This window comes from Halichoeres trimaculatus, unplaced genomic scaffold, assembly GCF_033239565.1.
Source record: "Halichoeres trimaculatus isolate MK-OKI-2021-1 unplaced genomic scaffold, fHalTri1.1 fHalTri1_scaffold_18, whole genome shotgun sequence".
NCBI classification, from domain to species: Eukaryota; Metazoa; Chordata; class Actinopteri; order Labriformes; family Labridae; genus Halichoeres; species Halichoeres trimaculatus.
In genome coordinates, this window is record NW_027437196.1 from 26,076,850 (window position 1) to 26,091,139 (window position 14,290).

At 39.2% G+C, this 14,290-nt stretch overlaps 1 protein-coding gene across 1 annotated transcript in view; it reads left to right on the forward strand.

Moving 5' to 3' along the window:
* sspo (SCO-spondin) overlaps window positions 1–14,290 on the forward strand; it is a 93,470-nt gene extending 79,180 nt beyond the window's left edge. Inside the window, exons 114-117 of the mRNA XM_074694077.1 lie at window positions 354–414; window positions 2,422–2,552; window positions 6,328–6,478; window positions 13,852–14,290. Coding sequence (XP_074550178.1) covers window positions 354–414; window positions 2,422–2,552; window positions 6,328–6,478; window positions 13,852–13,874 — 366 coding nt within the window. The 3' untranslated portion in view covers window positions 13,875–14,290. The remainder of the gene's footprint in view (window positions 1–353; window positions 415–2,421; window positions 2,553–6,327; window positions 6,479–13,851) is intronic.

A 14,290-nucleotide genomic window follows, 5' to 3' on the forward strand; every position in this document is an offset into this window, starting at 1 on the left:
TGTGAGAGTTCAGCAAAAAGTAGCCAAACTGTTTTCAAATGAGCATCCTGGATGGGGTTTCAGAAATGTGAAAGGTATTGAAAAGTTGTTGTAATACAGGAAACAACGTTTACCCTGCTTTTCTGATGAGTTTGTGTGATCTTATTTGAAGACCTGATGGCTTGGTCACTCAGGTTGGTCGTTGTCTCAAAGAAAGTTTGCTGTTGTATGCAAAGTTTGCTCATTGTAACTGTTAAAAGAAATGTACGCTGAAAGTGTTGTGCCTCAAACTATGTAGGGGTGTTCACATAAGGATGATTGGCATTTTTTTTTTTGCTTGTCACTTCTTGTGTTTGACTAAATCTGTCTTTCAGGGGGAGGTGAAGGTGGAGGAGCCAGGCAGCTGCTGTCCAATCTGCAGAAAGCAGTTTCCAGGTTAGTGCAACAAACTGAGACAAAATCTACTCAAACTTAAATCAAATGTATATTTTTTAAGGTATAATGAGTGGTGAAGGTAGACATTTCATTTGACTTAATCTTATAGGCTATATAACCAATGATGAATGAAGAGTGCAGTTTATTTTTTCATCTTGAAGCCAGAGTTATGACCAATACTTTTTGCAACTTTCCTCCTTCTATAGAGATGTCTGTGCTATTTTTATTATATAAAACTAAAGAAAACTTAAGGCAAGGGAGGCAAATTTATCTGTATAAAACATTGTATGTACGCACGCAAGTTAAAGTGCTCTGCAGATTAATAAAGCCAAGTACAAATAACAAATTTACAACCAGAAGGACACGACTGAGAGCAGGGGTGTCCAAACTTTACTCAGACAGGACCACAATTGATTTTGTGAAAATGACAAAGGGCCAGCAGCTCTCACTGACATATTCATTAACCCTGAAAGTACCACAAGTGCTCTATTTTTTAAACTATTTCTTTAAGTGTTTTCTGTGAAAATCAGTCTCTCAGTGCTCAAACCTCCTCATTCCATCATCACAGACTGATGAAATCAAAGCTCACCTGTTCCTCAGGTGTCTCTTGATCCCAGATGATCAGTGGTCAGTTTTCTGCAGTGTTACATGCTGCGTGAACATCAGCAAACTCTGCTTCTGACTAAGGAACATGTTCTTGGTATGGGCAAAATTATGTCAGGATGTTTTTATGTCAGGATCAGGATTTGGATTTTATCAGGATTGTTTCTCATACTCAGACTATTTTGACCTTACAAAAACATGTATAGCCTCGAATAATCTGATAATAAGTAATCTGATCCTACATTCTGAAACATTTGTATGCTCCATTTCACAACTTAAATCTGGTGTTGTGTCCTCTAATGTGATTTTTGAACTCTCACATTTTAATATCCTGATCAATCCATTCATTTAAAGACGTCAGCTTTAAGAGTTGTTGAGTTTCTGCAGAGTGTCCAGAGATTTAGCTTTATATAAGCAGCCTATGCACAGTCCAAATGTAGTTTAGTGAGACCTTACTCGATATACTTGGGTTTGATTTGTGACCTTGACAGAACATTTACACGTAATTTGTCACAAAATTCATTTCACTGATATCATTAGTTAGAGATTTAAAGTTAATTCATCCCAGTTCTATAGAATAGTAATAGAGTATAGGTCAGAGAAATGGTAAAATTGTAGTTTAATAGTAAGTCTGCAGCCGTTTAGAACTCAGCAGCGTAAAGTAGGACATTCTGACTTTTAAAAAGTTTGGGTTAGTCTCACATCATGTGGGAGTTTATTCCTGGTTTGTGCTGCATGATAACAAAATGCTCCTTCACTGTGTAAAGTTCTGGCCCCAGCATCTTAGAGATGAATTGTGGCACTGAGAGATATAAAACAACCAGGGAAATGAGAAATCCGTTCTGAGTATCACATAGGGACTTATTTCATTTTTAACTGGTGACATGGGCCTCTTATAGTTTCACTCAGGACTTTTGCCACAGCATTTTATGTTTGATAAAGTTTGAAAAACCCTGTGAACAGGCTGTCACAGTAAAATCAGTTTACATTCAAAGGCAGAGCATATGATATTAAAGTCACATATGTGAAAGTCTCACTGTTCCCTATGTTCCATGTCACCAAACCACGTCCTTGAATTTTAATGCTCTTTAGTTCATTATATAGGACGCTATAAGGCAAGTGCTTCAGTGCCCAATTAGTGAGAGATTACATTACTGAACCTATATTGGGGCTTTAATCTGTCTCCCAGTGGAAGACATGCTGCAACAGAGTCTGGCAATGTCACAGCGCTCTCTGGGAGGAAGTATCTGCCTCTTACTCTGCCTTTGTCTTTTTCTCCCCTTTTCATGAAAACACAAAAGACTCAAATGAAGCTTTCTCCAGTTTTGGATTCCCACTCTTGATTCACCCTGAATGATTGCCCCCTTTCCTCCCCTCTCTGCCTCCTCTCTGTGTTTCTGTCAGGCGAGCCCGTCCCCGAGTGTCGGCGCTACGTGCAGGTCAGGAACATCACCAAGGGAGACTGTCGGCTTGACAACGTGGAGGTCAGCTTCTGCAGGGGACGCTGTCTGTCCAGGACGGATGTCATTCTGGAGGTACAGAAAAAAGACACATCTTACATTCACAGTGAGATATTACTGCCTGCATGGACTTATTAACTTAACATGAGAGTCACTTTAACACAGCGGAAATCGATACAGGCAGCAGAGTGGACCAAAGGGAGGCAGATTAAATACTGTTGATTGTAATTTATCCACACAGTCAGATGTGTTAATCATTTAGTGCAGTTTCAGACCCCACAGTTTGAGATTTATGCAGTTTTCATTAAATGTGGAGTACTGAGACCTAAATCATAAACAGGAGGTACAACGTGCCAAAAAAGTAGTGGAACCAATTTGTTTCAAAGCTACGTGCTGTTTTAATAAAAGTCTTCACACTGTGAAACAAAATAGTTATTATACTAATTCAAACTTTTAATGTGCCTACCTCTCCCGAAGCATCAACAATGAAGCACGTTTGACACAGACAATCTTTCTTTATGTCAGCCATGAGAAACCAAACCAAAGCTCCAGTCTAAGATTAAAAAATAATAATCATGACAGCAGTATCAACTGTAAGTCAGTAACATATCTTCTAGGATTCGAGGTCACAAAGGTCTTCACAATAAAAGATTAAAAGGAAAATGTTAAAATTAAGGAAAGGCCACACAGAGAGGTCTTCCTCTTGTCTGCGTCTGAAAAATGTCCACAGTCTCAACAGTTTCCTCCTCCAGTGAGAGACAGCTCTGAAGTTTAGGAGCAACAATTTCAAACTTTTATGCCAACCCAAACTCTTCTCTGCAAGCTCTGCACACATCCCCATAAAAACAAGAGCTGTAGTCAGGAGGAACAGATAAAATGCAGCCATGAAGGCTAAATGTTGCAGAAGATATGAAGAGGGGAGACAGAAAGTTTTCACTGAGGATTTATATTACCGTGGTCCTGGCTGTGGCTCAGGGGTAGTTGGTTAACTTTCAGTTGGAAGGTTGTTGTTGTTGTTTTTGTTTTGCTTTTTAAATCTATTTATAATTTTTCTTTTTTTTTAAGAAAAAAAGGAAGGTCTGGGTTTGATTCCAGATCTGCAGTCCAAATAGAGATAAGGTTTATGATTTTGCACTATGTAAAAAGAGATTGATTGATTGAGTCTGAGTTGTCCTTGTGCATGACACTGAATCTTAAAACTGACAAAGTGATGCTCTGCTATCAGTGTGTTCATAAATCACTCAATGTAAAATGTAGAAGCCCTTTAATCGGAAGATGAGCCCAAACAACACGAATTTCCCTTCGGGGATCAATAAAGTATATTTTATCTTTATTTATCTTTATCTTTGAGTGGTCAGAAGACAAGAGGAAACAAAACATGGTTTGTTATGGCTAATCTCACTCAAGGAATTCACAAAAAACCAGTATTTTGTTCATTGTGGACCATTTTCACTGTAAGCCTGATTAATTATAGTCTGCACTGTGAAGTCAAAGGGCTAATATAGTCAAAAAGAAATAAGGAAAAATTTAGGGTTAAACTGTTTCCCATCATGTGATGCTCAGAGGTTTCAACAGTTGGACTGCACAAACAACACGCAAATTCTGACTCTCAGCCCAATCTAGCTTGCTCAATCATTAATCTCACCTACACTGAAAAAACTAGAGTGTTAAACCCTTATTATTATTCAAAATTGTCCTAACTAATAATTTGAGATCCACCTGACGAGTCCGGAAAAAAATTCTTATTTCAAGACATGAAAAGACAAGTTACGCCTGAATTTCTTGTACAGAGTGAAAAATTCTTCCAGTGGGTAAAGAAAAATGTACTTGTCAAGTTTTTAAACCTGTTTTAACACAGGCCGCTGGTATAACTTGGGAATAGGTCGCACATGCAAGGAGGCCGGTCCTAAGCAGGTGGGTCTGGGTTTGGGTGTAACCTGCAGCACCTTTCCCACGTCATTTCCTGCACTCACCCTTTTTACTGCTCCATCCACTGGTCTATCCTCTCAGATTAAAGGAATGAAAATCCCCCAGAATAGAAAAAAAATCTTGATACAAGCATCTTGACAAGTAAATAGTTCTTACTTCATTTCCAGATTTGTTTTACAGAACAATAATTGAAATATTTAATACCTTGAATTGAGACTTTTCTGGACTTGTAAGGTGAATGTGGCTCATGTTAAGTCCTTTAAGACAGTTGTGACTAATAACAAGATAAAATTACTCAGATTCCATGTTTTTACCATGTGTAGACATTCCTCCAGTATCTGTATTTCAGGAGCATCTTAAAGCCCACTTCATCATGTGACCTGATATCTCTGGTTAATCTGCTGTGATCTCACTTTTCCACCAACAAACACACAACACTCAGACACCTGTAGGTTACAGCTAATAGCCTCTGACTTGTGTCAACTTCAGTTATGGTTAGAAATCCTCTCACACGGATGACATGAAAGCAGGTAAACAAAAATACATAATTCATCAGCTGAGTCACAGGGATCTAAATATAGATGTTCTGAGTCTGGTGCAGAGGTCACATGTGTGAGTGATTCTCTGCTCTTCATCTGCGTTTTGGACTTTCACTCGTTATCTTTTCATCCTCAGAAGGAAGAGCTCATTACTTCATCGCCATGGTGACTTTATTCATCTTTGGCTCCAATAGACCTGCACTGTAAAAACTGAGCCAGTCAGATTAGTAAAAATAAACATCAGCTCCGCCAAATGTGTCATTACCTCCTGTTACTGTGGCAACCAGGGATGGTGTCTAGCAACTAAGCAGCGCTGAGAAGTTCCCCTTCCATTGATCAGCTGAAGGCTGGGAGCAGCAGGAATGAATTGTCATGAATCACTTGGTCTTTCTTCACCACCTGCTGAAGAATTCAACACATGCAGGCTCACGCTCTGATGCACACAGTGGCTGCAGACTTTTCAAAGTGTCTGAAGGACTAATTAATGTTAAATAACATTAGAAGGTGTGAGTTTGTGATCCTGGACCTCCTCCCTCCTCCTCCTGTTATCCATCATCCTCTGAAACTGCACATTTTTACTTTGCCACAGTCTCCTCTTTGGCTCCTTCCTTGGACTAATTGGACTCAGGAAAAATATTTTCAGGAAGTGGCCTCTGTCATGCAAATAGCTGAGGGTGGGTTTTTTTATTTCAGGAGCAAAGAAAAGTGAAAATATTCCATTCCTGTTTCTGTGCCTCAAACATATTTGACCTTTTTCTTTAAATTCTTTTTTATTATGATTTTCCAGATCCATCAATCAATGTAGATACATATCATAATTCTCATTTAGCCATCTGTAAATGTACCACTGTATCCAACAGAAAAATATCCCAGACCTAGCAAGCCACACAAAAGCACGAAATGACCAATTAGGCATTCAGTAAAAAGTAAGTTTCTGGTTGGAGTCATCACAAGAAGCATCCATGTTTGAGCTCTTAAAGTCAATGTTTTCAAGACCTGAGAAAATTCATGTATTTTAATCTCAGTTTGTTTATTGTAGATGTTTTTTTCAATGTAAGGAACCTCTCTGTATTCAGCACACTGCAGTGTATAATGTCTCAAGGTTTAATGTTAAGTCGACAGCTTCTTTCCTCATGCCTCCTCCTGCTGATAGTTTCACACCCTCCTATATATATTTTTTACATTCCTCCTCTTTGCTGTTTTTTTCTCTCCTTCTCTATCTCTTTACCTGGTATTTCACCCTCTACCCAACATATTCCACTCTCCTAATTGGCCTGCACCACCTTATCCCTCTGGCTTTTCTCACACCCACCCTCTTACTCTGTCTCTTCACTCATGCACCTCCATCACTTCATCTTCCCTCCCTCCCTCTGTCTCTGCAGGAACCCTACCTCCAGTCAGTGTGCGAGTGCTGTAGTTACCGTTTGGACCCTGACAACCCGGTCCGTTTCCTCAGCCTGAGGTGCGAGAGCGGAGAGAGCGAGCCGGTCGTCCTGCCTGTCATACACAGCTGCGAGTGCACCAGCTGCCAAGGTGGGAAATAATGAATGTGGCCGTGAGGATTTGCATGTGCATCCCTCATGTCACTGAGAGGAGGCAGAATTTAAATAGATTTGAAAATGTGTGCAGAGGATCCGTGTTTACAGACCTCAGGCTCTCTGCAGACACAGAGACGTGACAGGGACAGGGGTGTGCTCTGCATGTTGCAGACATGAGAGATCAGGGGGGTGCTTAAAAGTAGGGGATCAATTAGAGTGTTCTCCAGATATTTTATTTCTTATGACAACTTCATGTTAGCTAAAGTGGAAAAATAGAAAAGCTCTCAAATCCACTTAAAATGACTTAACTCTGGCATCATATCAGCTAGGAAACACAATCCTTCCAGTTCTCTTTCCCTTAACTTGATTCTTCAAACCCAGGTGGAGGATTCAGTTTCTAAACCAATCAAAGTTAACGGAGAAAAAGGATTATCGTCCATAATTCAACAAAATGACTTAAGACCTAACTCTGTGATCAGGGCTCAGCTACTAATGTGTGGATCATATTACTAATCTAATCTGTAACCAGTCTGACACTGAGACAACATCCTTTAACATGCTGTTGCTATGCTCGAAACCTGCCTAAATCTCAGATAGGAAGATGTGTGTGAACACATATACAAAATATACACCTGATTATCTGCAAAAAAAAATACTTGATTTATCATCTCAGTAAACATGATCCTTATGTTTTCTTTTTTTTTAACTGATGGTATTGTGTCATGTGAAACACACAATACAGCAGGGTGCGTTGCCACAAGTGTGATCTATCAGCCAGAACAAAGGTGTGGCAGTGTGTTCACACCTCTGAGTGTTGATTTGAAACATACCAGAAAAAAGAAGGTGCGGGTTAAAAATCATGAGTCTCTGCTCCAAGTGTTACCATCCACCTTCAGCTTTCCTAGCAAAAAATGTCCCAAAAATTCAAATCAGAGAGACCTTAAAAATCTTAAAGTATGATGAAGTGTGAGGGCCACATTAACAAAAAGAGATGTCAAGAATAAAGTTGACAGAAAGTAGACTCGACATCTTTGCTGCTTCGTGAAATGTAATCTGGCGTATAATGAGAACTTCTCATTTTTGCTTAAGCGCCTGTCTTCTCCTCTAATATCCTCTCTCAGATTGACATCCAGGCTATTGTCTAAAAAATCTTAACTATCCTCTTGTCGTATCATTTCAATCTTACAAGATTACTGCTTCATTCTTGTAGCAAATAGACTCAGTTTCTTGATCTATAGACCAGTTTAGAGTTTGTAAACAGTGATGGCGTTGGTATGGATGTGCACGCTTTTTCGCCTACAGGAGTCCTGTGGAGTACAAGGGATGGCTAAGCAACCTGAGGGTGTTAACCACCAAAAAACCCAAATTTTAAATAACAATTCACATGTTTGCAAGAAATCAGTGAATGGATGGAAAACATCAACAAGTGGACAGACATTCAGTTGACAGAGGTTTTTAGTGGAGAAATCCAGTGTGTACATCAGAAAAGAATTTAAACCCACAAGTTACTTAATTCTTGTGACTGCCATAGTCGTGGACACTTACCAGACTGAAATATTAAGACATGTGTCGTGTTAATGAACCAGAAAACATCCCAAATCAAAAAGAGCACACAGACCGCTGAGTCTCAAACTTGGAGCCAGGAAACTATGTCACAATAGAAAACTGCACCAAATCTATCAGAATATTATTTTGTATTTTAAACTTACTGAAAGAACAGGTTAACCCTTAAATGGTTTTTGTATCCTGGGAGATACGGACATCTGGCAGGCTGTGGGGGGAGGGGCATTAAGTATTTAAACTTTTTATTTTGGGAAAAACTTAGGGGGGTATGGGCCAATTACCAGGTTATGTGGCTTCATGCCAGCATTCAAAATAATAGGGATAAATTTCTATCAAATTTCAAAATGGCAGCCTACGTGGGAAAAGACAGTGACCATGGGGGGAGTCCTCATTTTTTTCATATAAATTACATTTTGGCAGGACTTGTTTTGATAAAATATTGTTCCTTAGGATGAATTTATGTATTATTTTTTAGAGATAATGAATAACATCTACACAGCTTTGATAATAAGGTGAATGTCTGTATCCTGTGGGATACATTGTCCGGATAGGGGTATATAATGGGAAAATTTAAACACAGATAAACATGTTTTTTGAGGGACATACTCTATAGATCCTCAATCATAGGAAGTTGTAAATTATTAAAATATTTTTTACTTTTTATTTTCCAATAAAATGTTTATTACTGATATATATACACACACACAAACCTTGTTACCTGAGGTTGGATATAAAGAATGCACATTTAATAACACAGCCACAGACACCCCTGGTGGTTCAGTGTAAAGTGTGACCCAGTTAACTGATGACTCTGAGCCGACCATCACTGACACATTCAGCTGAGAGTCACCAGTTAACACGGTCACTTTTTGCTCCAAAACACCTGTAGCTCTGTAACAGTCAGAACTGGATATAGAAGTTGACTCCATGGTAAAGTATCATTTCTGAGAACTGATCACAGAACAACCAGACATTTTTATGTTGCTCACAGTTTTGATTTAGTGTTAAATTAACAACAACTCCTCTGAATGAATGGAGCTAAACAATCCTTCTGTTGCTCAAATGTGAGCACATTTTTATGAGGACGTAGTTTGTGAACACGTCTATAAAATCATACTTTGCCTTCCATTTTGGGCCATATTTTTGTACTTTTACAGATTCATTATTGCAATATTGCTTCTGTATTCTAAAAGCTCAGATTTCTTTTTCTCTAATGTAACCCTTAAACTGTGTTGTGACAAAAACCTCCATGCTCAATTTAACAGTCACTTTAACAGCAAAGACAATGTTCTGACTCTGTTAAGAGCTCATAGTGAAAATGAAGTCATCTTTAATAAACTGGATTATCTCAATAACAGATCAACCTTTACCTCTCTCAGTGATCTTCCTTTAAAGATCAGGACTCCACTGCAGGCTTTAAGCACAGGTTTGAGCCACACCTCACATATGAAGTCACAGCAGGTGTTCAAACAGGACTGTGGTCAGTCTGGTCACGTCACAGCGCCACTTGTTTTGTATTTCCACTGATGCAGAAAGCTGCTGACACACGGGGCAGGTGAGACGTCAGGTGGCTGCTCCATGTACGCCTTTAGATTAGCTCAGAGCTTTAATCCAAAAGGGAAAAGGAGCTTGTTTTATTTCTTTTTAAATTACCTGTTAGACAGCCTGTTCCTTTCCTGCTACAACTTTTTTGTCACTTTCCATTAACGCCACGCTGACACACACATCCACACAGTCACTGACACACACACACACACTTTTACACATCTCACACATGCACATACAGTGTAATCTCAGTGAAACATACGCTTGCCTTTGCCCGCCATGAATAATTCAATCAAGAATCCCACCTCTGAAGCAATTATGTGCTAATCCATTCATCAACATGGCTGATTGCGTTAGTTAATTGGATGGAGCCACACAGGACACACAGAACATCCCCCCTGCTCATACTCTCCTCCAACATGACACACATGCTGACATCACGTCTGACAGCTCTGGTCAATATAGCAATCAATCTTTGATAGTGTGTGGACACACTCTCAAACACACACACACATGCATACAGTATGATTATCGAGGACAAGTTGTGCTGATTCACCTCCGATGATCCACACACAAACACTTAGAACAAACACAAGACTGAACCAGACGGGATAACAAAGATTGATATAAAGAGCAGCTTTGGAGTTGAACATGTTATTACAGTGACTGGAAGTGTGTGAAAAGTTGATCCCTGGTGTCATGTTAAAGGACATGAGGAGAAATTAAGAGGAAAAATAGTTTTTTACTTCTGAAATGTCAGACTCTGTGCCTCCAACTCTGCCTGAGCTGAAAAGCAGCAGCTGACATATACCACACCAACACCTTAAAAACAAAGAATCAGTGCACTGTCACCTCTCTTCCTCTCTTTCTGTCTATCTAGATCTTTCTCCCTTTTTGTCTCTTTTCACACACACAAACACACACACACACACACACACACACACACACACACACACACACACACACACACACACACACACACACACACACACACACACACACACACACACACACAGACAGACACACTGCCGTGGTACCTTATCAAACTGATTTACCGTCATAGAGAAGAATAAGAAAAACAACTTATACTCCACCATCAGCAGCTGTAGAGGGGAGGTATCAGTGTTGTCTTAGTGCTCTTCTTCTTTGGTTTGAGCCTTTGGTTATCAGAGGAAGTGCTGTTCATCTGGATATCAGCATGTCTGATCTACACTACAATATCACAACCTCGAGCGTGATAATTTAATGAAACAGTCCCACAAGCACTTCAAATTATTACAGAAGACAAAGAGGAAGCTGATTTTTAAAACGACTAACTTTTTAAAATTTTTATTCCTTCATTTTTTTCTGCCAAAAGAACTACTTCAGTAACTTTCCAACACACCTCTCTATCAGTGTCGACAGCTCCAGCATGCCAGCTACATAAGGTTAGCCCTTTAGAATAACTGCCTACAAAAAAATTTAAATCAAAATTTAATTGGTAAACAAAAATATAAAAAATATATACAAGATATCATAAATAAACATAAAATGTTTTTCTTCTTTTCTGAAAACTTTAAAATTTGACTTAGACCATAATGCTATGAGGCTACAATACTATATTGATTGATATAGGATATCATGATCTAGATTTTTCTGCATGTTTTCATTTATCATCAAATTGTAAAGATAAGACTCTTACAGTTACTTTTATCGGTCTGTGTGATTCTGGGGTATCACCTTGATCATTGTATCTCATTCAGTCAGTTTATTTATAAATTACAACAATTGTTTCCTCAGGACTCTCTGACAAAACATGAGCTGGTCTAGAACTGCTAATGGTCATCTTATCTTGGCCATCAAGATAAGGAGTCATCTTAGGGCACCATGAGTAAAACCTTTAACAAGGTTTTACCTCCAGCAGAACCAAATCATGTTGGACATCTGCTGTGATATTAAACAACTTAATGTGGTCTGAAAAATCTGAGACTGAAAGCTACCTCTGACCTAAAGTTATTTCCTGTGACCAGTTAAACTTTGACACTGTTTTTGCCGGACTTGTGGCTGTCTTCTAAACTGCCTACTACACTAGCAGTGCTAGTTATTGTAGTTTGGCTGGTCCTGAGATGTATAGTGAGGTGTGACTTCTATATCAAATTAATGAAGTGCTGTGTTATTGAATACTTTTATGAATAAAGGGCTTTAAATTCATACATGGGGTTAAATCTCCCTGGCCCTGATGGCACTGTGTGCCAACAGAGGCTCTGCATCTCCAGCTTGGACAGCCTGACAGCTCTTGGTGTTTATCGCCTGATAACGTGATTTAGAGAAATAAAAGTTCACTCATTTCCATTGTAAGCATTTTTGCAGGATTTGAGTCACAAACTAGTGTCAAAAGTCTTGTAACTTTTTAAAAGTGAAGACCTTTATCCAATGGAGCTCATTTAAGCTCACACTGCACCGGTCTCACCAGCGACACTCACAGTAGAGCCGGGGAGGAGTGCATTTTCAGAAGAGAAAGTGAAACTTAACTATGATCACATATGAAGTGCTGTTGGAAAAATATTTAAACCTCCTAATATACAAATACTTGCCTATAAACCTATTGTCCAGAAAATAAGGTGTGTGAAAGAGAGCAAGATCTGCAGTATAACAGATTTTGGGACATGAGTTAGTGTTAAGACTACAATGCTAATGTTAGATAGTCTACTAGGTAACAATAAAGTGAAGCAAAAGAAACACCTGGTGAAAAGTGTTACTTGTAGTCGTTAAAGAAGTGACATCCATCTCATAGGTGTCCATCAGTGTCCCCATAAAACACTTATTCACTTTTTCCAAACTGTGTTTTTCTGCTACAGAAACATTTTTTCTATCATCCTTACCTCTACTTTATGAAAAAAAAAAAAGAGTGAAGCTAAGAAAAAGACCACTTATACCATATTCAAGAGCAGTATGCAGTACATATTACATACAATCTCATGCAGTATGTAGTAAGCAGTTTGTAAAACAGTCTGTGTCTCTTTTACCCCCAGGAGGAGCAGGTGTCACTTTGTAAAGTCAGACTAGTTAAGGAAATGAAAGCGTAAAAGGAGACAAACACAGAACTTTGAAGAAACAGGATGATTGATAACCGTGCTCTAAAAAGGGAGAGAGTAATCCATGATCAGACGTTGAGCTGATTTAAAGGATTTGTTTTGTCCGATAAGCCCTGTTTGAATAAATCAGACATTCCCCTCAGCTGCTGCATGTGTCAGACAGAAACACAGCGCTGTCCCCGCCCTGCAGTCGCTGATGGCTGTCAAGTTTTATGTAAATGATGCTGTCAGCTCGGAGCTGTCAATGTCATCCAGTCCTGTTAAAGTGGGGGACTCCTCCCTGCTTTAAATGATAGTTTTGGACCTCAGTTTTCCTGTCAGAGCCTCTGTTTGCTGCAGTGGGTGTTGAGTTTTCAGTGAGAATGCTTTTATTTTCAGCAGAGAGTTTCCAGATAAACTAGATGTAAAGTTTTTTCTTTGCATTGTGTTATCCAAACATCTGCAGATGTTTATTGAAAGAAGAGAGTGGGTAGAGGTGTAAGTAGATTCATCATCCCATGGATGTTCCTATGAACACCCCTGTTAAGACTGAGCACAGTTACGATTAAAGAGGGGGTATCATGCTCTTTGAAATGCTTTATACTGTCCCTTTGGTACCCATAGTAGTATAGTTTTAAATGATTCACAGCAACAACAACAAAAAAATATATATATATAAAAAACCCACAAACAACTTTTCCTTTGCTGGTCATTTATAAAACCCTAATATCTGCATCTGTCTGAAACTGCTGGCTCTTAAAGGCTCCCCCTTCCCCCTGATTGGCCAGCCTTCTGGTGGCTTGTTGTGGGCGGGGCTATGGTTTGAGGCCCACTACTCCAATGTGTCATGAACCACCATGGTGATCCACCTGTGATGACATCATTTCATGAAGATCTGGTGCTCTTACTTAATATATGTGTCAAAAATATGTGGGAGGCATAACACCCCTCTTTAACTTTCTGTAAAAGTGTTGGTCATTACTTAGTTACCTAGTTAGTATTCAGCTGTTGCATTTTCTTTAATTGTAATTCTTTTATCCTGTTCCAGTGTAGAAACTTATATATAGAAGAATTTATCAACCCCTGCTGTTAAGATGCTCCAGAAAAATTCATTTCCTCTCTCCTGCAGTGGAAAGGTTTTTCTTCTTGATTCATGTTAAATGTGGAGTTACGATCCCATCAGTCTCTCTGTTTCTCTCCCTCACAGGAGGTGACCTGTCCAGACGCTGAGCGATTATGTTGAGTGGGTCTATGAGCTGAGTGAGTGTGTGTGTGTGTAAGTGTGAATGTGTGTGAAGAGGATGAGCATGAACACCGAGCCAAGCAAGAGCTCCAAGCTGAAGGCCAGCAGGATGATGGATGGAGCGTTCTGACGGACGGACGGACCAAAGAAATAAAGTTCTGTTGATGTAAACATTGTTGTTTAGTCGTCAGTCATCATATGACTGGATGCTACTGCTTATAGGAGAGTTCCTGTTCTCAGTGTTGATTCTTCTGCCTGTACAGCTTTTTTCTTTTGTCTATTTATAGTAAGATTAAAGGACCTATGATACTTTAAAAGTAATCTCTAAGATGTTTGGATTATATGTTTTATATACCAGCAGTCCTCTTGAAGCACACTGGTTAGATTATTTTTACATTTCCTG